This window comes from Protopterus annectens, chromosome 12.part0, assembly GCF_019279795.1.
Source record: "Protopterus annectens isolate FY-2018-M chromosome 12.part0, PAN1.0, whole genome shotgun sequence".
Lineage (NCBI taxonomy): Eukaryota > Metazoa > Chordata > Ceratodontiformes > Protopteridae > Protopterus > Protopterus annectens.
In genome coordinates, this window is record NC_056746.1 from 628235230 (window position 1) to 628261799 (window position 26570).

General features: G+C 38.5%; 1 protein-coding gene across 2 annotated transcripts in view; it reads right to left on the reverse strand.

The window, feature by feature from the left end:
• CCP110 (centriolar coiled-coil protein 110) overlaps positions 1–26570 on the reverse strand; it is a 640744-nt gene that overhangs the window by 367755 nt on the left and 246419 nt on the right. For both annotated transcript variants that reach the window (XM_044089754.1, XM_044089755.1), the window contains one exon: positions 18264–19914. In XM_044089754.1, coding sequence (XP_043945689.1) covers positions 18264–19914 — 1651 coding nt within the window. The remainder of the gene's footprint in view (positions 1–18263; positions 19915–26570) is intronic.

The following is a 26570-nucleotide window of genomic DNA, read 5'->3' on the forward strand; positions in this document are numbered from 1 at the left end:
ATGAATATAATACTGTATGATTTTTGTTGTTCGCCTTAACAGTCTCTCCTTATTTCTTGAGCTACCCCCTTGAATCATCATCATCCTTTTCCACTTTGCATTATAGTTTTTCTGCATGTGCTATGTATAACAGTCTTAATTGCGTTGTTCTAAAATACCACCTCAAATTGGGTAATCCTAGTCCGCCTTGCTCTATTGGAAGAATCAGCTGATTCCACTTGAGGTTTGCTGACTTTCCTTCCCAGAAAAAATCCTTCAACTCTTTTTTTAACTGCTATTCACAGCTTCTCCTCTGGTTGCTAAAAATATGCCTGACCTGTGGATTAGATAAGAGGGACTAAAAGCATTTTAATTGCTTGTATCTTAGTATCCACATCCATATAACAAAGCTTCCAGTACTCTCTTCCCACACATCCTTAGCTAACACAACAGAGTCATTTCTAATGCATTCTCCTAAATACTGTACTTCATTTTATCATGTCACCATAAATATGGATATTGTTGGACCAATCCGTGTGTGGGTACATATTTTACCACTATTTTCTTTGTTTTAGCTTCATTAACTTTGTATCCTGAGAAGATGTGTGAAGCTGTCTTAAAATGTTCCACAACACTGTAATGTCCCTTTCTGGTTTTGTCATGTATAAAATATCCTCAAATACAGCCAGCTTTTCCGGACTACCATACCAATTATATCCTTGAATTTCTGAGTGCCTTATTTTCTCTGCCAATGGTTCTAAATATAATGCAAACAACTAAGGGGAAAGAGGACAACTCTGCCTGGTTCCTCTACTCAAGGAAAAGTTATCAGAGAGGATCCCACCCACTTTAATTTTCACCTCTGATCCCTCATATATACTCCTAATCAACCTTATAACTATCAGGGAAAGCAAATGCTTCCATTGCCCTGCCTGATGAAGTCCCAGTCTACTCTGCCCAATGCTTTCTCTGCATCAAGACCCACCAACAACAGTGGTATTTTCTTACATGAACAATGTTCTGTTAATATTGTCAAATGTTTGCCTCCCTTCCACAAAACCACACTGATCCATATTTATCAAGTTTGGTATCACTTTTGCCATTATTTTAGCCATTATAGACATAAACACTTTATAATCATGGTTTGGTATTGAAATGGGCCTGTATGAAGCTGGATCCAATGGATCCTTACCGTCTTTAGGTATTATCGTTACCACCTCCTTCTTCCAGGATGCTGTTACCTCTCCGCCTCTTAAAATACTGCTAAACAAAACCTTCCAGATCTTTATAATTTTTTTCTCTCTTAGCTTCCAAATTTCGACAGGAAAACCATCTATCCTGGGGACTTTCCTGTTGATTGGTTAAACATAGCCATTTTTATCTCATCTCTTCCTATCCTGTCATCTACCTCTAACCTTGGCATATTTAATTCTTTCATAAACATTTCCATTTGTACCTATTTCCATATTTATCTATTTATACAAACTTTCATAAAATTTCCTAAACATTTCTAATACTTCTACAGAATCTCTTGTTATCTTCCTTGTTATAGGCTCTCTAAGCTTGGTGACAGCCCTTTCCACTTTCTGTTGCCTGAAACATTGTGCTAAAAGTTTTTGTGCTCTAGAATTATTATCAAAAACCAGTTGCTTAACAACAATCTTTCTAAACTCGTGCATATTATCGAGGTAACCCCCTACTTTCTGTTCTGGAGTTGATCCTTTTCTTGTTCTGAGAGATTCCCCTTATTTTGCAATACTTTAACATTTGTCAGTCCCTCTAAATAATTATTGTTACTTCTTAAGCATATCTCCCTTTCCTTTATTTCCACCCCTAGTTTTAAACTCCACTTTAATTTTATCCCACTCCCCAGCTATATTTTCAGAAGAAATTTCTATCTTCTCTAGTAGCTCCTGAATCAATTCCAAAAACCATTTCTTAAATTCCTCTCTTTTCAACCAATAGGTGGGAAAGTGCCAGTGTCTCATTTTTATTTCATTACCATATGTTTTTATTTTAGTTATCATTGGCGCATGATCTGAAATAGTTATTGGGTGCATTTCAAGACCTTCAATTAAATGCACACTGTTCAAGTGAGATATAAATTCTATCTAGTCTAGCCCAGTGATTGTATCTTGGAGAATAATAGGTGAATTTGCTCCAAACTCCTAGTACTGAATTCACATTTTCCATGCCACACATCTTCATAAATTTCTTCAAGAAATCTACCCTTCTTTGTCATGTTTTCCCTTCTAGGACCCCAAGACATATCTTCACTGTCGCAAATCAAATTCCACTTTCCACCTATAAGTAATATTCCTTGCTGAAAGCTGATTATTTCTCCAAGAATTTTCTTAAGCTCTATTACAGCAGTTTTGGGTAGAATGTAAATGCATGCCAATTCAATCCTCCTCCCTTGACAGTAGCTCCTTAGTACTATACCTTCCATTATTGTCTTTTTACCCCTCTTCTATCACTACTGGAGCTCCTCTTGCAATTAATATAAGTATTCCTCTTTTCCTCTGCCCCAAATATTCCACTGAATAACCTTCCTGAAAATATTTCTTTATCAAATTCACATGTTCATTTCTTTCCAGGTGTTTCTCCTGGAGCATAGCTATTTGCACTCTACATTTTCTAATATAGTTCACTACTCTTTCTTTTTTATATTTATCTGTAAGTCCATTCAGACTGAAAGACATTACAGAAAGTATCAATGTCTTACATAGTTAGTATTACCACCTTTTTAAGTATAACTGCTTTTTTGTTAAATGTCTAGTTCCAACTTTTATGTTATATGCATATACTGTTCGGCAGGTTGGTCTTTTATACAGCTGTTTCTTGTCATATCCATTTGATCCTATGCCACATCTTACATAACTTTTTTGTTTTTTGAAAGCCCTCAAATAGAACATACAACCCCCAAACCCTCTCAAAACCTATTAACTTAATAAGAACATACAAAACTATGTAAATCTTCAAACACTGAAGCTTTTGCTTCCTGATAAGAACAAAAGTTCCAAGTTGATAGCCACAGAGACAGGCTAGAGTTAACCAAAAGAAAAGTTAGTCATGCTAAAATGCATGGTATAGCCTGTGGTATTAGTAAGTGCTATTTGATTTTGTCTATCTTTATAGTTCTCCCAGTTGAGAAAACACTTGAATGCTTTCATAAAATATTTTCTCCAAGCCATTTTCTCTTTATCAAATTGTTTTCTAGTGACATGCAAACTAGACACCAAACTGCTAAGGGTACCATGTTTACCTGAAAAAAGCCTTATAATACTCAATATTATTTTTCAGTTACATGCTTTGTAATAAATGTGTCACTGGATAATGCCTAAGATATAAACCCAGTCATTCACCTATGCAAGCATGGGGGAAAAGCACACTGATTTTTCTTTTGTCATACTCTCTTAACTAGAACCTCCCCTTTTTTACATTGCAGTCCCTACATTTCTTAAAACTGTACACAGAAAAAGAGAAAAGAAGGGAGAAACAGAAAGCACCTGTTTATATTAGCATCCCCATTGCATTTAAAAAAAGAGAAAACTTTATTTCAAGTCTAATTGGTTCTGTCTTATCTTTAAAGCTCTCCCAGATGGGAAAACCCCTGATTGCTTTCAGAGAACATTATATCTTAGCCAATTTTGCTTTTCCCCCTTTTCCCTTCAGCCAATCCCATTCCACCAAACTGTCTCCAGTTTCTCTTATCAGATTGTCTCCATGGAGAAATGAGAACCAAACAGCCAGTTTCTCTTTATCAGACTGCTTCAATGGAAACATGAAGACCAGCTGCAGAACTGCTACTAAGTATATGTACATTTGCTAGAAAAAAAGCCTCATAATGTTCAATATAATTTTTCATTGACTTACTCTCTCTTAAAACTAATCAATCTAAGGCACTTAATCCAGTCATTTCCCCATGCAAGAATGAGAAAAAGCATATTTATTTATTTGTTCAACATTTGTTAACTGGGAAAGAAATTTTGTCATGCCTACTTAACCAGGCTTTTTTTTTTTTTTTTTTTTTTTACATTGCATTGCCTATATTTCTCAAAACTGTACATGACGAAAGAGGGAAGAGGGGAGAAAAGGAAAAACAGCAGCACCTCTTTACAATCCCCATTACACTTAAAAATAGGATGCAAAGAAAACCATATATCACAAATACAGTACTATTAAGAAAATAAAATGTTTTCTTTACTTACAGTTAGCATTCTCCCCTCTCTAAAGCATTTTTCTGAACACTAATGAAACAAAGTGCTGCATATACTTTAGAGTCCCTCACAAATCCAAAAAATTTTTTGAAAAAGTCCAATATTTCCAGATTTTCTTGTTCTGTCATATTTCACAAATATAATTATTGCATTGCAATCCCACAACCATCTGTTATATCCTTGGCAGGAAATAACCCCTACAGCTAAGATTACTACAGCAGTGATGAATATGATGGGCATATCGTAGTTCTTGCGGTACAGAATTTGATTCCATCAGCTCTCACTTGCCTATTGCATCACCTTGAATATGTCACTTAACCAGAGAGTGCTTGGAGACAACTGTGACCTTCAACTAGACTCCTCAATGGTAACCTGGACCGTAAGCCTACTAACTACCTATTGACCTATAAAAGCAGAAAAGGGACAGAATCTGCTGTGCTATAAAGAGATATTGATGGGACTACTCTGCATGTATGGTAAAAAGAGAATCAAAGATAATTTTTTTTTTTTTTGAGTATTATTTTTGTTTGTTATCTAGCTCCAAGGAAAAAACTGTGATGCTGAAACTGTTGAACTAAACTTTGGATAAGTGTCTAGCAATGCATAAATCACAGTTTATTTTGTGTGACCCTTGTACATAAAAATGTGTTTACATTGTCATTTTCACTATCTTTTTAATGTCTTGAAATCAACTTAAAAGAAAAGGAAAATGGGAAGCTTAGAACATGGAAAGAAAAGGGAGCCCCAATAAAGCACACAACTATTTAATGTCAAACATAAAACAGTGAAACATAATCTTCAACAAAAAAAGTGCACAGTAAGGCCATACTTCATTGAACATAATACCAACTATTTAACTGTCATTCTAGCAAGAATGAAGCACCAGCCGCAGTATAGGACTCTGCATGGTAAACTTAATTATGCAAAGGTTAGAGGAAGATAAGCCTCAAGAACTAACAGTTTAGAGTGAAGGAGATGAGATAAAATGGTGATGTACAATTAATCTGAAGAGAAGTCATAGGTTCATAGGTAGGTACTAGGCTATCGGCCCTGGGGCATACACAAGCTCAGCCAAAAAGGTACCCTGGCTTTTGCCACCCAAGAAAATTACTTTCCTGTGCTACAGTTGAGCAGAGCCACAGAGGTGATCCCCGGGGTGAATTTACTATTTCCCATCCAATCATCAAGATTTTTCTTGAAGAGTGCTAATGAGGAGCTTTGCTTGATATAGATAGGTAGTTTATTCCAGAGTATGGGAAGTCTCTTGGACAGGAATCTATCCCTCCGGCATGTTCTGTTTATTGTGATGACAAGGTTTAGGTCCCTAGAGCATGTACCTTGGAGGGATTTCTTTAAGTGGAGCATGTCCAACAGCTCTGGGTTTGACATAGCTTTGTATGTTAGGCAGAGATCACCTCTGAGTAGGCGATATGCGATGGAGTAAAGCTGGAGTTTTTTTTAGACGGTCTGCGTAGGGCATCTGTTTGAGGCTGGTAATCCTCTGTGTGAGGTATTTCTGCGGCCTTTTCAGTTGTTGTAAATGTCTTGTGAGGTACATATCAAAAGGGGCGTTGTACTCTATAATGGGTCTAAACAGTGATGAGTAGAGGGGAACAATGACCTCATTTTTCTGGATGAGAAACCTTTTGTGATGAGGTGTACTACGTAGAAGGATTTCCTGACTACTGTGGCGATTTGATTATCAAAGGAGAGACTACTGTCCATCTGTGTCCCAAGGTCTCTTATCGCACTTTCGGTGTTCAGTATACTACCGCCTATGTTGTAGTTCATGGATACAGAGTTTTTACCAAAGGGGATGACAATGCACCTTTTGGCATTGAGCTTGAGGCCATGGCTTTCACACCAGGCATCTGTCTCAGTGAGGCCCTTTTGTAGGATGTCCACATCGTTAGGAGTTTCGATTATGGCTCCTACTTTGCAGTCATCTGTGAACTTCGTTAGCCAAAGACCTTCTGTGTTTGCCAGTACTTCAGAGAAGTAGATACCAAACAGGAGAGGACCCAGGACTGAACTCTGGGGTACTCCACTTGTCACTGGTCTGAAGTTGGATTTGGAGTCTGCTAATTCCACAGTGTGGGTTCTGTCAGTGAGCCAGTTGGTAACCCATCTTGTGACATAGGGAGTTATACCTAGTTTAGTGAGTTTATCTATAATTGCAGAGTAAGGGATGGCATTGAAAGCCTTGGCAAGATCTAGATAGGCTGTGTGAACCACCTTTCCCTTGTCTACGGCTTTGGTGACTGCTTCAAAGAAGTCCATTAGGTTTAAGAGACATGATCTGCCTTTTACAAACCCGAACTGGGTGGGGTCCAGAGTTTGGGGATTACCAATGTCTTTGTTTATAAGTTCCATGATGATACGTTCCATGGCCTTGCAGACCAGGCTCTTCAGGCTAATGGGGCGGTAGTTCCTGGGGTCTGTGGTGGCTCCCCCCTTGTGGAGTGGGACAACCGTCGCTGTGCGCTATTCAGCAGGCACAAAGCCTGAGGTGAGGCTATGATTGAACATGGTACTTAGGTGGCATGCCAGTTCATTCTGTAGTTCGTGTAGAACGCAGCCTGGAATGTTGTCTGGTCCCATGGATGCTGTGTTCTTGGCTTTGGAGAGTGTGGTTTTTACCTGTGCAGCCGTGATTGCAGGAACTTTGCATTCTTCCGGTATAGAGATGAGCTCTTTAGGGGATGAAAGGGGGGTAAAGTTAGCACTGAACCTATCTACCAGGATTTTGGCAATATCAGTTGGGTCTGTATATTTAGTGCCATTGTGCTATAACTCAGAGCAGATCTGAGTGTTGCCATTGAGATTCCTGACATAGCTATAGAATGCTTTGTGGATGTCTTTAGAATCAGTGACGATTTTGTTTTCGTAACTAGCTTTGGAGGATTTTTTCAGGGATCGCAGCTTCTTACTGTCTCCATGTACAAGTGGTACTCCTGTGGGTGTTTGGATGTTAGTAGGGAATAAAGTGATAAAGCTCTGAAACATTTTGTTTACAAGTATTTTAAAAGGAGGGGGAGCAGCAATACCTTATTTTAAGCCATGACTATAAAGTTTTTATGTCTATACTCACTAAAAGAATGTCAAAAATGTTACCAAAATTAATAGATATGGATCAGTTTGATTCTGGAGAGGGGAAGCAAACATTTGACAACATTAACAGAGCAATGATGATCCATAGGGAAGCAGAATGTAACAAAACACCACTGTTGGTGGTGGGTGTTGACACAGTAACCTGCTGTTTTATGAGTAGGGCAATGGAAACATTGCATTCTCACACAATAATAAGGCTACTTATGAGTACATAATGATGGTTCAGAGGCAAGAACTGTCAGGGATCCTTTCCAATAAACTATGTTTGAACAGAGAAACCAGGCAGGGGTGACTTTTTCCTTTTTGTTATTTGCTTTATATTTAGAGTTACTGACAAATAAAATAAGGGAATCTGGATATAACTGGTATGATAATCAAGAAAAGTTGGTTAAATTTGCAAATTATATTATTTTGCAGTTGATAAATCCAGAGAAAGTCATTTCAGTGTTGGGGAACATTTTGAGACAGTTTCAAGTCTTCTCTGGATACAAAATGAATGAAGCTAAAACAAAGACTATAAATGTAAATTATATACCCATACACGAATTGGTTCAGCAACATTGGTATTTATGTGGACATGATAAGATGAAGTACTTAAGAATATGGATTAAAAAAGGTTTCTGTTATGGCAGCTAAGGATATGTGGGAAGGGACAAAAACTGAGAAACTGGAAACTCTTATTTATGGATATGAATAGTAGGATACAAGCAGTGAAAATGTTTTTAGTCCCTTTAGTCTTGTATACAGGTCAGGTATACTGTTATTGACCCGAGAAGTTGTAGACAATAATTAATAAAGAATTGAAGGAATTTATCTGGGAAGGAAAAGAAGGCAAGAATTAAGTGGGAAAAGGTGATCCTTTCAACAGAACAAAATGGTTATGGCTTAACCTGATTTGAAGGGATATTTTAGAGCTACACAGTTAAGTTTCATATATATAACTCAAGCACAAAGTTATGATTCAAAGTGGGAAGGGATGATGAGGAAGCAACAAAGAAGTTCAAGAAATAGAAAGAGTGGGATTTTGGATGCAGTTCCTTAAGGAGAATAATACATAATACTACAGTCATAAAGTAGCAGAAAATATTCTAAGAACTAAGTCAACATGAGAATGGAGAAAGGAGATTTTGCCAATAGGGATGACTGCAAGTAGGGGTACAGAAAATAGCCATGAGGGTGCTGGAATTTAGTGGAAAAACCTGGCAAAGAAACCAAGATATCGGAGCAAATAACTCAAGCAGGGGAGGTAGAGTAGGATGAGGCCAAGAAGACATCTGAATTACAGGCTTCACTACCAGGGCTTGATCTCAGAGCACAGGCAAAGAGAAAGGAATACAGGAATTTTAAGTGAAAGACTTACTCTGGTAGAGTTTTTAGTTGAATCTAGAACAGAAAGCAGCTGTTAAAAAAGGGACATTTAGTAGGGCATATAAAATATTGCATAACTATAAGAATCAATCAAAGGATGTTAGAAACGATTGGGAAGAGAGACTAGAAAAGCAATTTATAAGAAAACAATGGGAGCCATATGTATGGTTCCCAAGTATTCAACCAAGTCCAGAAGATTTAGCATCTCTGCTTGGAAGTGTTTGCAAAGGTATTTTTTATACCCCAAGCAGACTTCAAAGAATTTTTACTCAGGTAGACAACAAATATTGGAGGTGTGATAAAGAAAGAGGTAAGTGGGAACATGTGTTTTGGAAATGTAATGAATTGACAGATCTTAAAAGTTCGGTACAGAGTACTCTATCAGAAATATTGGGTAAGCAAACGCCTGTAAGAAAATGATACTTCTGAGCTGGGATAAAGGATCTGAATTGCCTAGACATAGTAAGGCCTTATTAAGTTTAATTGGCTGCCAAAAAGGCAATTACTAGAAAATGGAAATCAAAGAGGCATTTTAGGAAGTAGGTCTGTAGTATTAGTAACTGGATAAACTATGGCATGTATGTATTACTTCTCCCTTGTTTTTCTGTATTATTCTTAGATCCTACAGTTTTCACTAAGGCATGTTATTAACTAAGGAAGATACTATCATTCTGTTTTCTTATCTGGCAGAGATATTGTTTTGGCTGAGAGATAAGGTGAAACACCCCCCTCCTAGATTATTTACTGGAAAGAGCAACACTACACCCTCTGCCTAGGAGATATGCCATACTAAATAGTTTTATTATTTAAATATCTTAAGATTTATATACAATTTCATACAATATTCAGTATGAAGTTTTCAGTTTCCTTTTTTTTTTTTTTAACACTATAATGTTTTGGTCTGCCACTTTATGCTAGCAATGCATGTTCTTTAGTGGCTCTGCATTTCAGGTTAGGGTGTTATGTCAAAGCCCACTCACCACAGGGTATCAGGTTCAATTATGACTGAAAGATGTTGCTCACAGCTTTAGCCTTGCTTCAAGGAACTTCTTGCATTATCCCAAGATTATGTGATAATCTGTTTAATTAATACAAATGATTTTAAGAATCTAGCCAAGGATTTATAACAGGCTCCTTTTTAAGAGGTAAAGTGCTGACACAACTCTTCTCAGAAACGCATCCGATCTCCACAGATTATAAAATCATAACTAAAACAGTGATACATTAAGACATTTATTAAAAAAAATATATAAATACATTAGCTTTATTAGTGGATTTGACACCTGATGGGGCTCAGTGGGGAGGAAGGAGACTCTGACTCGCCACTTGGATGATACCTAATAACAGCAGGGGAGCGTTTGAAAGCAAACATTCCATGTAGTGGAAGAACCAATAGTGGAGTTCAGAAGAGCTGCCACAAGGAAGAGGGATACTCCACAGGACCAACAAGTTGACCTGCTCCATACCACCTGACTCTTGCCATAGAGGGACTAGATCGACTGATTAGGCTACAAAGAAAGAAACAAATGTGAGCTGAATTAGATAGGTCAGCCATTCAGCAGTGTTAACAATGGCTCAAGGCTATTTGGTCACACTGATATAATGTTGATGTCATATCTCAATCACACGTGAAAAAAGGAAAATGAGGATAACAGTGGAATAAGGTACTGGTCTCAGCATTCCACTATTCTGGGAAAATGAGAGTTACAGCTCATTCAAGTAATTTGCAGTGTGCCATCAAAGTTTTAATATACAATATTACACTTTGTAAGTGCCACTATATATTTTGCTCCATCTTACCAAAATTATTACTTTTATTAAACACACACCCACATAATTTTACCAAATCCCTCATCGATGCCAGTTGAGAAATTGCGTGGGGTGTGTCCATTTAATTTAACTGAGAAGGACCCGCGCATCAATTGTAATGCATCCATTAAAATATATGGATGCACTTGCAATGCACATCCTAATTTGTCATCACCAAGGGTAAAGTACAATTAACTTTTTGGTAAAATCATGCAGGGAATTACATTTTTTTATGAAGTATTTGACTTTAAACTTGGTGCCATAAAACAGGCACCAATAAGGGCAAAACAGAGGACAGCACTGGAGGCAACACACACTTTGATGCATAAGGTAAAAAATAAATAAATAAATAATAACTGTGCCAGAACACTTTAAAGTGACCGATGTCTGGTATGACAATGATGGAAGGAAAGGGTTTAAAAGATATCCTGAGGACACACTGTCAATAACTGTTTCAACTTATGTCCCTTACTGCTCAACACCCAAATCTGTGAGACTATAGCTGCTTCAGTTTGGAGAATGAGATGCAGATGAGATTACACTTCTTGGGAATTTCAGTTCCCTTGGGGTAAATCGTTTATGATACTGACACTAGGAAAAACACTTAAAACTCATCTTTGGATAACCCTTCTAAAGTCAATTCTCAGACCAGATTTTTTTTAAGACATATCAATTCCATCTGGCCAGGGTAAATCCAACAACCAACTGAATTCAGCAAATTTCAAAATGCAAAATAGTAAAGGATTTTCAGTTTGATACAGCTGCAATATCGGACTACTCCCCAGTTTCCTAAAATTAGGTGCAGCAGAGCTCTAGTTTATAAATTCAGAATTGTTTTTGATCTTCTTTTTGATGCTGTTCCTGTCAACCATCAAGTTTCCCTTATCAACCAGACCATTCATTTACTCATCCTGAATATGCAGCAAGGAGGGCTAGAGCCAGCCATGGAAGGCTGTCACACAAGCAACTTCATCTCCAGACCACCAGTAATGAATGCTAATGTTTTCACAGCTTTGTGGTGGAATTTACACCCAAGATCATCCTCTGCATTGCTGCCCTTCCTCCAAGGACAACAGCAGCATTGGACAGTTATGATCCAACTCTCTTCCCCTGAGGATAGGTAAGCTCACCCTCTCTAGCCAGCTCCAGTGTCCCCCTGAGCCACTAATCAAACTTGGGTTGCTTAGGTAATAGCCAGGGCATATGCCCCCTGAGCCACTAATCAAACTTGGGTTGCTTAGGTAATAGCCAGGGCATATGCCCCCTGTGCCAACAGAGCTGTTAAGTCTGGCAATGTTGAACCTGTAAACATTATATCTGAATTATTAGAAGAAATTCGGGAGGTTAATAAGAAGCCCTTGTCTGCTCCAAGTAACCACTAGAAAATAAGGGTAAGTTCCTGCATCTGAGAACTTAAGCATTACTGCGCGAAATTAGGCAGGCATCAGGGGCTCACTAGGAAGAGAATGTCTTATAACCCTTACCATACAGCACCTGGAAGTTCCAATGGATGATAGATACAATCAGACAACTGACACAACATATCCAAGCCTTCCTGCAGAGGAAGACTAAAATACATCTCAAAAGGTTGGGTGAAAGTTTCTTGTATGTCATAGGTTTGTAGGGTAGTTACTAGACATATGGTCCAGAAGACTATTAAGGAGCCTAGCCCAAATTCCCAATTGCTGCAAAGTAGTGCATTTAAGTATCTTGCTAAGATGGAAAGATTGAAACCCTGTACCCTTTGCACAGGAAGCAGCTCATTAACAGCTGAGAGCTTTAGTCCTCAGTATTAACTGTCAGACTGTCACCTATGGCAACTAAAAATCTTGCAATTAGACTGCAATTTAATTCAGTGTAACAGTATAATTAAATTCAGTGTGTGATATCAGCTGTGGATCTACTACAGGTGGTCAAGATTTTACATGGGAAGAAAGAATCTCTTGCAACAGTCAGAGTTTATCTACAGAGGGTTTGCAAAGCCCCCCTTCCCCAAGAAAACGGGCAAGGAAGAGTGAAGGAATTTCCGGACAAGCTTACTCTTCACATGCTCTCAGAAAAATATACCATAAAATGACCTGCTTTAAGAGCAGATGAAGAATTTTGTATAATGGGAACGCCCCAAGGGTCAGTGCCCTGCAAAGGCAGCATACATGCATGTGGTTGCCAGTATGCTGGCTGTATGCATTATTTGGTGGAACGTAGCAGAAGTACCACGTCCTACTATTCCTCCTTGGAAGCATGCCACCACAGCCATAATTCTGAAAAAGATGTGCCTCTCATAATTAAACTCTTATAAACCAGTTTCACTGCTCAACATGCATTATTAAATTTCCATGGGTGTCTGGGCCAAAAAGGACAATGCATCTGAATAAAATAATTTACTCCACTCAGTATGATTTTACAAATGCCTGGCAAAGAGTTCTGTTATCGATTAAACATGTCAAAGCTAGACATGATCTTTTTTGTTCCTCAGTTTAGATGTAGAAAACTCATGTGGGAATTATCCGTTTATGGCTCTGGTGACATAAGGCATCTCCAGACATCTGGTACAGTTCTTTCAGGAGGTATATCAAGGCTCCACTACAGTCATTAAAAACTGGGCAACAAATGGGTGCCCAGTGTCCTCCTTGCTGTTTGCTTTCATGGCTGAACCCATACTACAAATCTTAAGAAAAGAAAGCAAGATCTAGTACAGTATGACTGGTGGACAGCCTCACATATTTATCTTGTTTGTTGATTATTTATTGTCATTTCTATACAAGATAGAGAAGTCTTTTATTACCCTTTGGATGTTTTTATATTAATTTGGGGACATGGCTGGCTACATCATGTGGAGACAAAATTAAGGTGGAAACACAGCTTCATCTGGGGAGAAAAAGCCTTCAGTTATTTAACAGCTACAGGGGTGTGTACTTGCATAGACAGGTACAATAATTACATTCTGTACTGGTCTGGGTAAGACATAATGGCCACTCATAGTCTTTGGCCCTCCAGCTGGTGCAATTATCCCAAAACTTTAAAGCGCTGAGCAGTTAATGAGCTGCTGATGTGCTCGTATTACAGACTTTGATTCCTTCCAACTTCGTTTGCCTAATGTGCGAGTCTGAGCAAGTCACTAAACCCAACAGTGCTCCTGGCCCACCCCTGAAAAGGGACAATTTGTCTAATGGGCTTACCTAGTCAACAAACATGGGTGAGGATGACTCCTCCCTAAAATTCTTTATCTGACACTTGGTTTGGTCCTCTATGGCTGTTACTGCAAAACTGGAAGAAGTTAGTTGCAAATTTTATCTACTGTCAAAGAAAACCCATCTTGCCGTGGGCTACCACTGGGCCCTAGAGAAATGACAAATCTGGGCATTCCAGATACTGTGCGTTTCTGAGCTTCCAGGTTACAAATCTGCATCCTGTAACCTATACCAAACTATGCAATGGCATGGAAAGATTTCAAATCGCTTCTAAATCTTTCTGCTGAAAATGGACTAGAAAACTTGAGACACAATGGATTCTCTTCCTCAAATTAAGCTTATATCCATGTGGTTAAGGTAGCAGAGAGACACATTGGGGTGCATGGTCTGTAAACTTACTATAAATTCTCTGATGATTCTATGGCCAGAATTAGCATGGATATTTTAGAGCTGGGAAAATTACGGGTTGGTAAGAGGTAGCCAGTTTAGGATGACAGGAATTAAACTAACTGCTGAGTTTCAAGTAGACTTTTGGCTCCTGAACAGCAACAGTTTCAAATAATTTCAACAACATTTTCATCACAGCTCAGGTACAGATGTGGTACAATACGCACACACACACACACACACACACACACACACACACACACACACACACACACACACACACACACACACACACACACAGCATATGCCAGAGGATGAGTATCTGGGTGGGAGAAAACAGAAAATGTTTTCCTCTCGTCTAAGTTAATATAGGCCTTGTACACATTACCCCCCTTCCCCCCGGTATACTGCATTTTGGACATAGTGGGATAAAACTCAGGAAGAGGGCTTAAGGAAGTGAATATACATGTGGCACCATAAGCCTTCAAAGATTCAGGCTACATACTACAGTGGAGTAGGGTGCCAGGCTTCTACTTGACACACCACTAACACTAATATGTTTTATCAGTAATGTGCAAATACTGGTGTATTTCAAAAGTTTCCATTTTCTGCAACATACAGCAATCTTGGATTTGATGTATGCAACTCGTAGGTACATTTGGTGCAGCTGGAGATGCAACCCCCCCAAATGATGCTTTTTAAGTGATTATTTTAGCTGTGACTGTTTTTGCAGTTATTTGCAATGTTTTGTGATCACATCTGTGAGGGTCAGTCACAAAACAGCTATACATTCATTAGGAAATGTTTTAATCCCCAAGTGCTTATCTCAGCTGTTCTCTACAGTGGCCCACACCTGCATATTGCCTGACAACCAGCTCTAGTAACAAACCAAGCCACCATGCGGCAACAATCTTCATACAGCAATGCACATGAATGTGCAACTGTATGGGGAAAATATAGCAACCCCTGTAGTGATACTGGTCTCTTGTACCCCTGCCCAAAGGTGAGGATAGGCCATTACAGTAATGTCCTCATTCTGGGATGCCAGTTGGGACACAAGCAACCTTCATGGCTGCTTGAATGATCCACCAACCCCCCAGAAAGCTACTGTCCTTTTATTGTACTGAGTATGTCCTTGGTATGAGGGAATAAATGCGCCAAGTCTAGAGGCTTAATGGAAGACAGGCATGGAGGCAAAAAGTACCAAGAAAAAAATAAGGACTTGAAGAGATCACACTGCTACTTAAAGAGGATGGGGGAAGTTAAGAGTAAAGTAGCTGGGGAGAGTACACACATTCCTTCCAGTGAAATTATACTATGAAGGACTATCATTTTGATCGCTGTTTCTAAGGGTGAATGGAAAATGTCAACATTTCTGCTAAATAACATGAAGAAATGAATGCCTTTGGAAATCTAAAGTTCAGTCTAGTCTGCATCAATGAACAAAGAGGGTCTCATGAGAGACCGAGGCAGAGCTGCAGGTGGCTTCAATGAGGTGAGGAGACAAGCATCTAAAACAGCATGTTATTGGACATGCACCTAAAGCAGTCACTGGATAGCTCTAGTCTATAGTTAGCGTAACAGTAGCAAAGTGTATTTTGAATTAATGAGCTTAAAAATCAATTATGTTTGTATTTTCATGTGTCATAAAGCATTTTGTGTTATTGTGGAACATTCTTATACGTTTCTCTTATCCCTCACGCTGCATAGCAGACCTCTCAACACTCTTACTTGCATCACAGAAACAGAACAGTAAATGCAAGGAGCAAGAATTAGTGACTCCCTCTCTTGAAAGTTTTGTCTTGAATCCATTTGGATGTGTGATAACATCAGGTCAACTAAATGAATATCTTATATAATGCCATTTTACTGATTTGCCTAACAGAGGCTTCTTAATCCCTTTTCTTACATCAGTGAAAATGTATTGACAGTATTCCAGGAAAAAAGGACCTTTATGATTTTTTCACACAACCTTCAGTCAACTTTCACTTTAAAATTTCAGTGGTTGAATACTCTTTAATTCCACTGTACAACTATTACTAGCCTATTTCACTTTAAAAATTTTACCTGAATGACCAAAACATTCTCTCACACAGCCTTTATTCATACTTCAAACTTTCAAAATCATTTTCCTTCACATTTTTTACAGAATTCACAAAATGACCCCAACCTAATAACTAACAAAACCAAATAACTAACAATGCAAAGATATGAGTCAATTTTGACTAAAACAACTCAAACATTCTAAGCAGATTTTTAAGCAAAATGTGCACTTCCTTTTGCAGACATTAAATCCACACTCTGGGACACAAATACGAGAAATAATGTGTATACCACTCAAATACAAATCATGAATAAGAACGATTCCCATATTTTCCTTGTCAGGTAAATGCAAAGGCAAGCACTGAAAACTTACAGCACAATAATACATAACTGTTAAAAAAGTTAACAAGTAAGGTAATATGCTCAACTTTGGTGCAGGAAAATCAGGAAGCTTTGGATTCTATTCCTATACAACGTACGTGGATTAATTTTTCAGAACCGACTGCAGTGCAGATTGGGGGGGGGGGGGTGCTGCACTCTTGAATGATGAGATGAGACATTAAACCATGGTCTCATCCACCTGAGCTGGAGGTATCTCAAGTAGATGTAGAAGATACCCCCACTTCATGTATTAAAAAAAAAAAAAAAAAAATAGGGGAAGTTCCCCAGTGCCCTGGCCAAATTTCCCCTAGTCAGTACGAATACCACCTCAGGTATCTCTGATAACAGGACACTGGCCTAGTGGACCCACCCGGACAACAAAGAGTAAAGGAAAACACACAAGATTTGACTACTGCTTACAATCTTGAGAGAGACAAAGAAAAAGTAAGAAAATCGGTACACCTACAAAAACTGGCACAACTGTACATTTAGCTGTCAGATTCTTAAAATCGATGGAAAAGAAAATGATTTACATAAGTTCGCTTGATTGAAATAATCTGGCAGAATTACAGCTTAATTAAAACTGAGTTTTATGTCATTCATTTATTTATACAGCAAGAGAGCTGAATAAACAACATCCACTTAGTGCCTGAACAAGTCCTGATTCCTGCCTACTTACCTGAAAATTGCAACATCCCCAGCAGTCTAATAATAAGGCGTCAGTCAGCCCAATAACAAAAGCAACAACAAAGTTTGCACTAAATTTTCAAAGTCTTCATCAGCCCAGTAACAAAAGCAACAAAATAGTTTGCACTAAATTTTCCAAGCCTTTAGCAATGCCAGTTTGTTTAAATGTGAAAGGAATACACAAAACTCTGCTCAAGTCAAACAGCCTTAAATCTATCTAACTCTGTGGCACGGGGCATTAACTCTGTGACTATGACCCATATAGCCCAAGTGCATGTAGGACTCAGCCAGGAGGACAGGAGTAAGTGGCTTATGCCAGCTCACCAATCAGGAGGGAGAGAGATGTGGTCCCAAATCAGCCATTTGCTCCCATGCAAGTGGAAGCTTGCACAACGCCAATGGCCATATAACCAGAGGATATGGCTCTGACAGTCCCAAGATGGTGGCAGCAGCCCTCACAGGTACATATGTTGGAGAATGTACATAAAGGGGAGAATAAAAGACAAATCCACAGCGATGCAGATGCTCATATCTGGAACAAGGAGTGGGATTGGAGTCATCATCACAAACAACCTCATTATCACAATGTCAGGAAGGGTATAAACAACCTTAAATGGCTGTCTGGATGATGATCCTTCTGGTCAATTCTTGCTCTCACCGGAAAATACCTAGGATATGGGAATGGATGCATTAAGACTTACAAAGAAGGCTTAATGGTTGGCAGGTTATGAGGGAGAAAGCAACTAAATCAACTGAACTATCTATAAAAACTGCAATGAAATAATAATTACAATAATAATAATAATAATAATAACAACAACAATATAGAAAATGACACCTGAAAACCAGAGTCAGACTAGAGGGATGTCTGGCTATAAAAAAAAGAAAAACATGGGCATGCACGCACGCGCGTGCGCGCACACACACACACACACACACACACACACACACACACACACACACACACACACACACACACACACACACACACACACACACACACACACACACACACACAAGCTCTTAACATTTTTGCACATGTTTAGACATAGATGCAAGACCAACATAAAACAAACCATTTTCTTACCAATAGAGTTAATACTGACTGGTGCTTCAGTGCTGTTAGCACACAGTGGACTTGAATGGCAAATTGCTTTCTGCATCCACATGGACTCTTGTTGGAGACCTACTCCTAAAGTGGAGGCAGCGGTTTCTTTGCTTCCTTTGATATCTACTGTTTCTATCACTTCCTTGTCAAGTTTATGTTTAATGCTGCCTTCCAAACTGTTCTGCAAACTCTTTTCACTTGAGGAAACAGTCTGAGCAAGATATGGACAAGGTCTTAAACTCTGGCTTTGCAGCAATATTGGTGATGGTGTTTCCACATCATATGATTTGTTCAGCTCAACTGGCGAACCTCGTTTGGCCCACTCCGGTAGACTGTTTGTCTTGGCGCCATTGTTGCTTTTCACATTATGTGGTACTGATGGCTGAATGGCTACATCTGGCTCATGTAGTCTGAAACAAGTTGGAACCCTCTCCTCAGAATGCAGACCTCTAACAGACTGCACTGAGGCACACCTGTCAGGAGTTTCACAAAATACACTGCTTTCCTCTTTATGCAAAACATCCTTAGTTATGACATGCCCGTTACTTGACAAAGTTAAGGCAGATGTTTCAGGTGTTCCTCCAGTAGACTCATGAAGTTTACTGCTACAAAGTTTCATTTCATCTGTGGAAAATCTCAAAGTTTCTTTGTAAGTAATCTTTTCAGTTCCATTTTGTGTTACTAGTGCATCTTTTCCCTTAGGACTTAGCTCATAAGCATTAACAGGATTACTGATAACTATATGCCCTGCTGATAACGTTCGAGAGTGTCTTCTATGCATTTTAGGGCTCAAACTTGGCTCGGGGCTTGGTAATTTGGCATAAGATCCAGTCAAACTCCGTAAAATGCTGCTTTCATTATCAAAAATGAAATTTCTCTTCAGCTCCTCATCAGAATCAGACTCAAATGTTGACGGCGTTGAAGGTCGCACAGGAATGTCCACTTTAGAGAAACTAGACAATGTACCACTCATGCTGTTTGCGTGGATTATTCTACCAGGACTAACTTTTTTATCAAATATTACAGGACTACAACTCCTACTTCTGTTGCTATACACAGTTCTCTCCTTTATGGAAGCATCAGTCTTAGCAATATCATTTTCCTTGTCAGAGTGACTTTCGCTTAGTCTTCTCTTTGTACTATTTTTAGGACTGTGTTGGCTTCTCTCTTTTTCTTTATCTATGTATTCCTTTGACTTTTTCAAAAGGTTCTGTAAACTCATTGCATAATGATCAGGCACCACTGGGTCTTCCTTGGCAAGTTCTAACGTGTCTGCATCTAATTTTTCTTTTTCTTTCTCATCAGCACTTGCAGATGACTGCAATCTAGTTTCAGTAATACTGGAAGGTGAATTCTCTGCAGTAACAGAATAGTCTGTTTGACTTACAGAAGAGGATGAATCTACTTTGAGGGTAGTAATTTCAGAGGAATTTTTACCACTGTTTCCCAAAGCAGATTTACTTGACACTGCAGTTTTTTCAGCACTTCTGTGTCTACTCTGTGTGGCAACATGAGGTATACTACTAAAATTAGGCAATATCGCAAAGCCATTTTGCTGATTTGGCTTTAAACTATGACTGCTAACAGCCTCCAGGGGTCCACTTTCATTGGTATCTGGTACCTTTCTCACCTGCAAAGATTAAAAACAATATAAAATCAGTTTACCTCAAGCATATAAAATGCATACAATCCATCTACAAACTCCATTGTCATTTTTACTGATGAGATTTCTACAACTTCGATTAAAAGGTCAGTCCAGCAAGTCTCCAAAATAAGACTAAACCATATTTTACAAGAAAATTAACATACATCTGTGTACCTCAATTCCACAATTCTATACCAAAAAATATTCATCCAAAACATGATTAATAAACACAGTAAACGAGACACATTTCCAATAACAATAGGATGCTTTGATTCAGTACAAGATTTCCTGCTGGTAAACTATGAAGCAGGATCACTATCTGTGGCTTTAAAGCAAAATGCCTTCATGAAGAGAGGGATCGAATATTTAAGTATATTGAAGATTTACCCACGGTTGGTGTGGTTTAATCATGAGGGCGAAGTCCGAGTGACTAAATAAAGCCAACCGTGGGTAAATTTCAATATACCACAACCATGGAGTCGGTTATTGCTATTATACAATGACATTATTTAAGAAAAAAAAAACTTACTTTTCTTAATAATGTCTTTGTATAACGGCGCATTACTGTTCTTCTACCGGTGGTGATATACTGCTTCCTTGTGTTGATATACTGCGCATGCGTATGGGACTTGTGTTCCCATGCACACCCAGTACATCAATGCTTTGAAATGGAAGGAACGGAGAAAAGAAAGTCTCCGTTGCTCTGCTTAAGTTTTGGACACTTTATACCAACGGAAAAAAGTACGGGCAACCGGACCTTTTTCCGTTGGTATATTGTGGGAGTTACAACTGCACGCTGGCCAATCAGCGTGCACGTTTTGGAATATTAATGGGGGGTCATTGCATAATAAATGTTAAGCACCCTTTAGAAACTACTGCAAACAATTATACAGATGTGAAGCAAGCAGATGCTGATAGGAAAAGAAAACTAGCAAGTCATGCTGTTTTCAATACCGCTACTACCTAAGAATTTCTCAAAAAAAAGAAGAACAAAAAAAAAAAGAAAAGGAAACTGAAAATTCACTAGGAGGCAGAAGACTTATCTGAAAGATTCCTGAAAGGTATAGAACTAATAATATTGCAGGCATGGTCAATATTACAAAAAGCATGAGATCTCTTGTAGCTATTATAGCATTATTCTTAGGAAAATGCTAAGTTTGCATGTATATTCTGCAGCAATTCACAAATGGAATGTGTTCCAAAGTAGTTCCAGCACTAGCCACTGACTTGAGTGTTTGAAATCCAAATAGTCAAACTTATTTTAACAGAAAGTACTCTTTTAAACAAAAATAGCTTGTATGGCCTTTTTTTATTTGAATGGAACATAAAAAAGTTACCTTTATCTCATGAGTTATGACAGCCTTGGACTTTGTCAATTAGCATGGGACATGCCCCTTGGAAAATAAAAGTGAGTTTTTGAAAGTATTACATCCATCTCCGATCAGCTTTTATGGTCTATTCTAACTTATTCACATAAATAAACTGCTTTTAAAATCACACTTTGCACAAGTTTGGCTAAAACTAACCTGTCTCACAATGGGGTAAATTAATTTACATGGACTATTAGTAATGACTGTGATCTAAAAATAAGGCCGCTATCTCTGTAATTTAACATACTGCATAATAATATGCTTTTTACTGAACTAGTTCTGGCACTAAAGTATAAAAGTCTTGCATATTTAATAAGGAGAAAAGTGGCTTCCATACCTTTGTTACTGTTTTTTTTTTTTTTTTTTTTGGTTCAAGTGCAAACTAAGTCACTGGCTCCCAAATGTATACAAATATTCTGCATCTCCTAATGTATTGCTGCAAGCAATTTTAGATGAGGGATGCAACCTATGGCTAAAAAATAAATCAAAACCAGATATAACATTTTTTTTTTTTTTTTTAGCAGACCTTCAGTGGTGAATGTTTGAAAATATGTTTCCTTTTTCTAAACTGACAGATATGCTGAGAATTTCTTCAACCCTGCAAATAAACAAAACGTTCCACAGGATGTATTGAGGTTCTTAACTATATTTACAGGAATTTTCAATCCAAAACAACTGCTGGCATCAATGTGAATATCCAGGTACGCTCTCCCAGGTATGGGGAAAAAAGTACATTTATAATGTCCCAGTGGAGCAAGTGAGCTAATTTTTAAGCATTCAAAGACTGCCAGATTCCTCCAAAATATGATCACTGGATTTTAGGAAACCTTTATCTACATTCTGTCAACTGTAATAAAAATTGTTACTTGCGTATTATCGCAACCAAATTTTTCACGGCAGTACAGGTTGCTTCCCGATCATGTAATCATTCCGTTAATTTTGTGAAAATGTGAAATATTGTGTTTTCTTTTGCAGTACAGTTTGTTTTCTGGAGTGTTATCAATCAAATGTTAAAAATGTAGTGTTGTTGCTTATTTACTCCCTTTACTGACAGCATGTCACTCATTTATTTTTTCATGACACAGACTCTTTAATGGTGAGCTGTGCGGTAAAGAAGTCAAAGCAAGAGCTAAAGGAAACTACATCAGGGGGGGGAGGTAGGATATGCAGTCATACAGTGATAGTGTACTGTTAAATTCTTAATGTAATAAAGTATTACATGTTTTGTGCCCAAGTTGCAGTTGGTGGGGGCTGGAAGTTTGCACTGCTGCACTCAGTAAAACTGACTCTACTGTTTCACACATGCTGCATCGCTCTTGTTAAGCGGTATTTGTCTTTTATGCAATAAATGTCTGATTTTTAAATCTGTGAATGCTCGGTAGTCTTAACTGTATGGCACTGTTCTGTTTTGCCGTGCGTATTGTTACATGTTTGTAGAGGCTTCAAAAATTCCATTTCTATGTGTTGTTTACTAATATGTGGAGCCTGCATCAAGAATGGGGTGGGTGGAGTGGAAACAGCCTTTCAGATTGCGCCCCTAGCCCTGAAAGTAAGGAAAGTTGCATTGCATTATTTCAGTACTGAACTGCAAGTGGGAATGTGCAGTATACCAAGTCCAACATTGTGACCCCCCCCCCCCCATATGCCCTTTTCTGAGAGGTGCACAGTATTAACAGTGTGCATGTGTGTGTGTGTGTGTGTGTGTGTGTGTGTGTGTATATATATATATATATATATATATATATATATATATATATATATATATATCCTTGGAAGGAAAGCAACAACTTTATTTCTAGTTTATGGCAAAGACTCCTTGAAGTGGGAAAGTAAATCTTCACAACTACTTAATGATCTGCCCCAAAGGGCTACACATACCTCTTCAGGTAGCTCTGTTTCCGTTCGTCATAAAGAGAGCATCCATAGCAAATCAAGCATGCGTGTGTAATCCACGCAAAACAGGAAAAGGGTTTTTTGAAATATTTTCCAACCTGAAGGTAATCCTAACTTATTTTTCTGCAATAACTACTTTGAATAACACCTAACAGTGTTTGCTGAAGTCACTCTGATTTCTGAAAGACAATCTCGCAACCATGAAAATCTGGTTGCGATAATACATAAGTACCTAAAAACAGACTTGAACTGCAGGCCAAATGTTTGGAGGTTGAAGAGAATGAGAGACTGTGGTATTTGAAGGCTGAAGAAAAGGCAAAACAGATGGAGTTATAATCAGCTGAGAGACTGCAACATTCGGAGGTTGGAGAAAATGAGAAACAGTGCCAACATGAGAGGGAGATGCTGACTCTTCGGCAGGGTCATGGAGGTAATGGGAAAGGGAACAACTGAACCCCAGAAGCAATAAAGGTCAGTAAATTTCTTCCACAGTTTACAGAGGATGATGATTTTGATAGTTTTATTCATGTATTTGAAAGACTATGTAAACAGTATAATGCTGACCAAGGGCTCTGAGTACGGTCCCTCACCCTCTTACTCCATTATAAAGCTGTAACTGCTGTTTCTAAACTGTCTGATGCTGATTGTTTAAACTATGATAAAGTAAAACAATGCTTACTAGAATGTTTTAACTTTAAGTCAACACCTAAAGCTTACAGAAAAACGTTTTGTGAGCACAGATGCAAAGCAGATGAATGTGTATGTGATTATATTGCAGAGGTAAGCTTTTATTTTCATAGGTGGGTGAGTGCGTGTCGGGTCACCACTTCTGAAAGGCTGGCAGACCTTTGGGTGAGGGAACAAGCCCATAGCACTTTGCCTGAGAACATGAGAATCTGGTTGACAGACCAGGAGTATAACTCTGAAGATGAGCTGGGGAGAAAAATGGGATCGCTACTTAGCAAGCATGGCATCATTGCACAAGAAGGGGATAAACAGAGCTGCACATGGTTATAGGGGAACCCATGGTAGGCAGCCTAAACCACCCCAACAGAGTACATCAGTAACAGGGGAAGCTACTAGTTCAGCTACACTGCCAGGACCAAGGCAATGAAGAAGAAAATGAAAACACTGTCATCTGTGTTAGCATGTCTGGCAGGAGATTTATGTATAGTCTCAGATTAACTTGCATTGTATGCCAGCATGTCTAATTGTGAAAATGTAAATATGTTTTTTAAATATTGAGTATTTCCCTGTTTAAACAGAATATTTAAAGAATCTATCAGTGTTTTGATACATTTCTAATTGCACGTTTGTGAGGGAGATACTAAAGTACTGTGGAGAATCAGCTGAACAGTTGTGATGTCATCAAAATGTTCCTGGTTGCTAGGTGATTATTTGAATAGCTGATTGACAGGAAAAATAACTTTTTCAAACAGCTGTTCTTTTTAAAATAATATAGTTGAGACTGTTAAGCTGTGCAGTTAGTCAAGTACTGTGCACTTTGTAAAGAACAGCAGTTTGTGAAGAGATTCAGTCAGTGGATACCCATGAAAGAGAACTCACCGAAAAACTGTAAACCTGCTTTTGATTTGTTGTTATGTGTTAGATTAGATCAGGGACAGAATTCTCTAGTTAGATTAGGAAAGCTTAGTTATTAAGATAGAGTTTTTCTAGAATGATGGACTTCTATCCTATATAATTTTACATTTCTGGTGACTGGATTCTGGTGTTTATTGAAAGCTATTGATTTACAATTTTGTAATCATTTTGATTACTACTAAATGTTTTTTCCATTACTTTACATTGTGGCTGGAAATCAGTGTGTTCTTTAGAAATTAGAGTCCTTACACTTGTTTGATACTGCCCAGGTCACCTCGAAGGCCTGGCTGCTCTGGTCATAGCTATTATTTATTTTGGTATTTAATTTTCATAATTGGACACGCCTTTAAAAGGGCATGAAGACACTCTGATTGGTGGCAGCATTACTGTATTATTTTGGGGAAGGGACACAGCTGGAAGTCTGTGTCAGGCTTTCTCAGGAAGTGTTTGGATGTGTGAGATTTACATTTACTTTGAGTGTGAATGTTATCAGGGTCTTAAACTGGCATACATTGTTCTGAAGTAAATAATAAGGATTTACATTAGGGGTGAAGAGAAGTGTACACTCCAGTCCCAGATTACAGAGCGTGTTCCTGTGGTGCTCTTAGGAGAAAATTGTGAAATATTAGCCTTGTTTAAGTGACAGACTCACAATGGAGTCAGTAGTGAAGATTGAAGCTCCTTAGTTACTGACCCAGGATAGTAAGGGACTTTACACTTATTGTTGGCAGTTCTGTAGGATATTGACCAGACATCACATTTATTTGGTGGCAGGTTGGTGGGATATAGCTGGACGTCACAGTTACTGTTGCCAGTGGTGTGGGATTTTTAATTGAGTTCCAGTAGCCTGTGAGTAGTTGTCATTAAGGTGTGCATTCTTGACAGACACAGGGTAAACATTCAGAATTTCAATCCACCACAGTTTTATTTATTTATTTTTTAGTTAGACAGTCATGGATAGTAGGCAAGGATGTCAGCAGAAAATTTTATCAAGCTGGCAAATATCCCAGTTGGATAAGAAGTGTGAATCCAGAGTATTGATGCATGCCAGCCTGACCAAGGAAGCAATGATTTCAGCCTTGGTTGCAGCCACAGCTGAGACCAGCCGTTCTGAAGATATCCAGTTTGGAGTTGGTGATGTGCAGCCTGCCGAGATGGAACAGTCCACCTTTTCTTCAGAGGACCTGAGAATCCGTCTGGAGTTAGGGAGACTGTGCCTGGAGGCCAAATGTCTAGAGACTGAGGCGAGACTACGCCTGGAGACCAAACGTCTACAGACTGAGGACAGATTGCACCTGGAAGCCCAACGATGGGAGGCTAAGGAAAGGGAGAAGCAGCACCAACATGAACTGGAGGTCAGACATTTAGAAGAAGCTGAGGAAAACAAGAGACAGCACTGGTATGAAATGGATCTTTAAACCCTTCAGGAGGGTCATGGAGGTAATGGGGAAGGGAATAACTGGACTCCAGAAGCTATACAGGTCAGTAAACTTATTCCTCAGTACACGGATAGGGATGACTTTGATAGTTTTTATTCATATCTTTGAAAGGGTATGTAGACAATATGCTACTGACCGTGACCTCTGGGTTCAGCTCCTGACTCCCTTACTCCATGGTAAAGCTGTTCAGCTCATGTCAAAAGTGTCTCATGTAGATTGCTTGAATTATGTTAAAGTTAAGAACAGTCTTCTAAATTGTTTTAAACTAATGCCTCAAACTTATAGAAAAAGTTTTGCAAACACAGATGCAAGGCAGATGAAAGTGTATGTTATTATA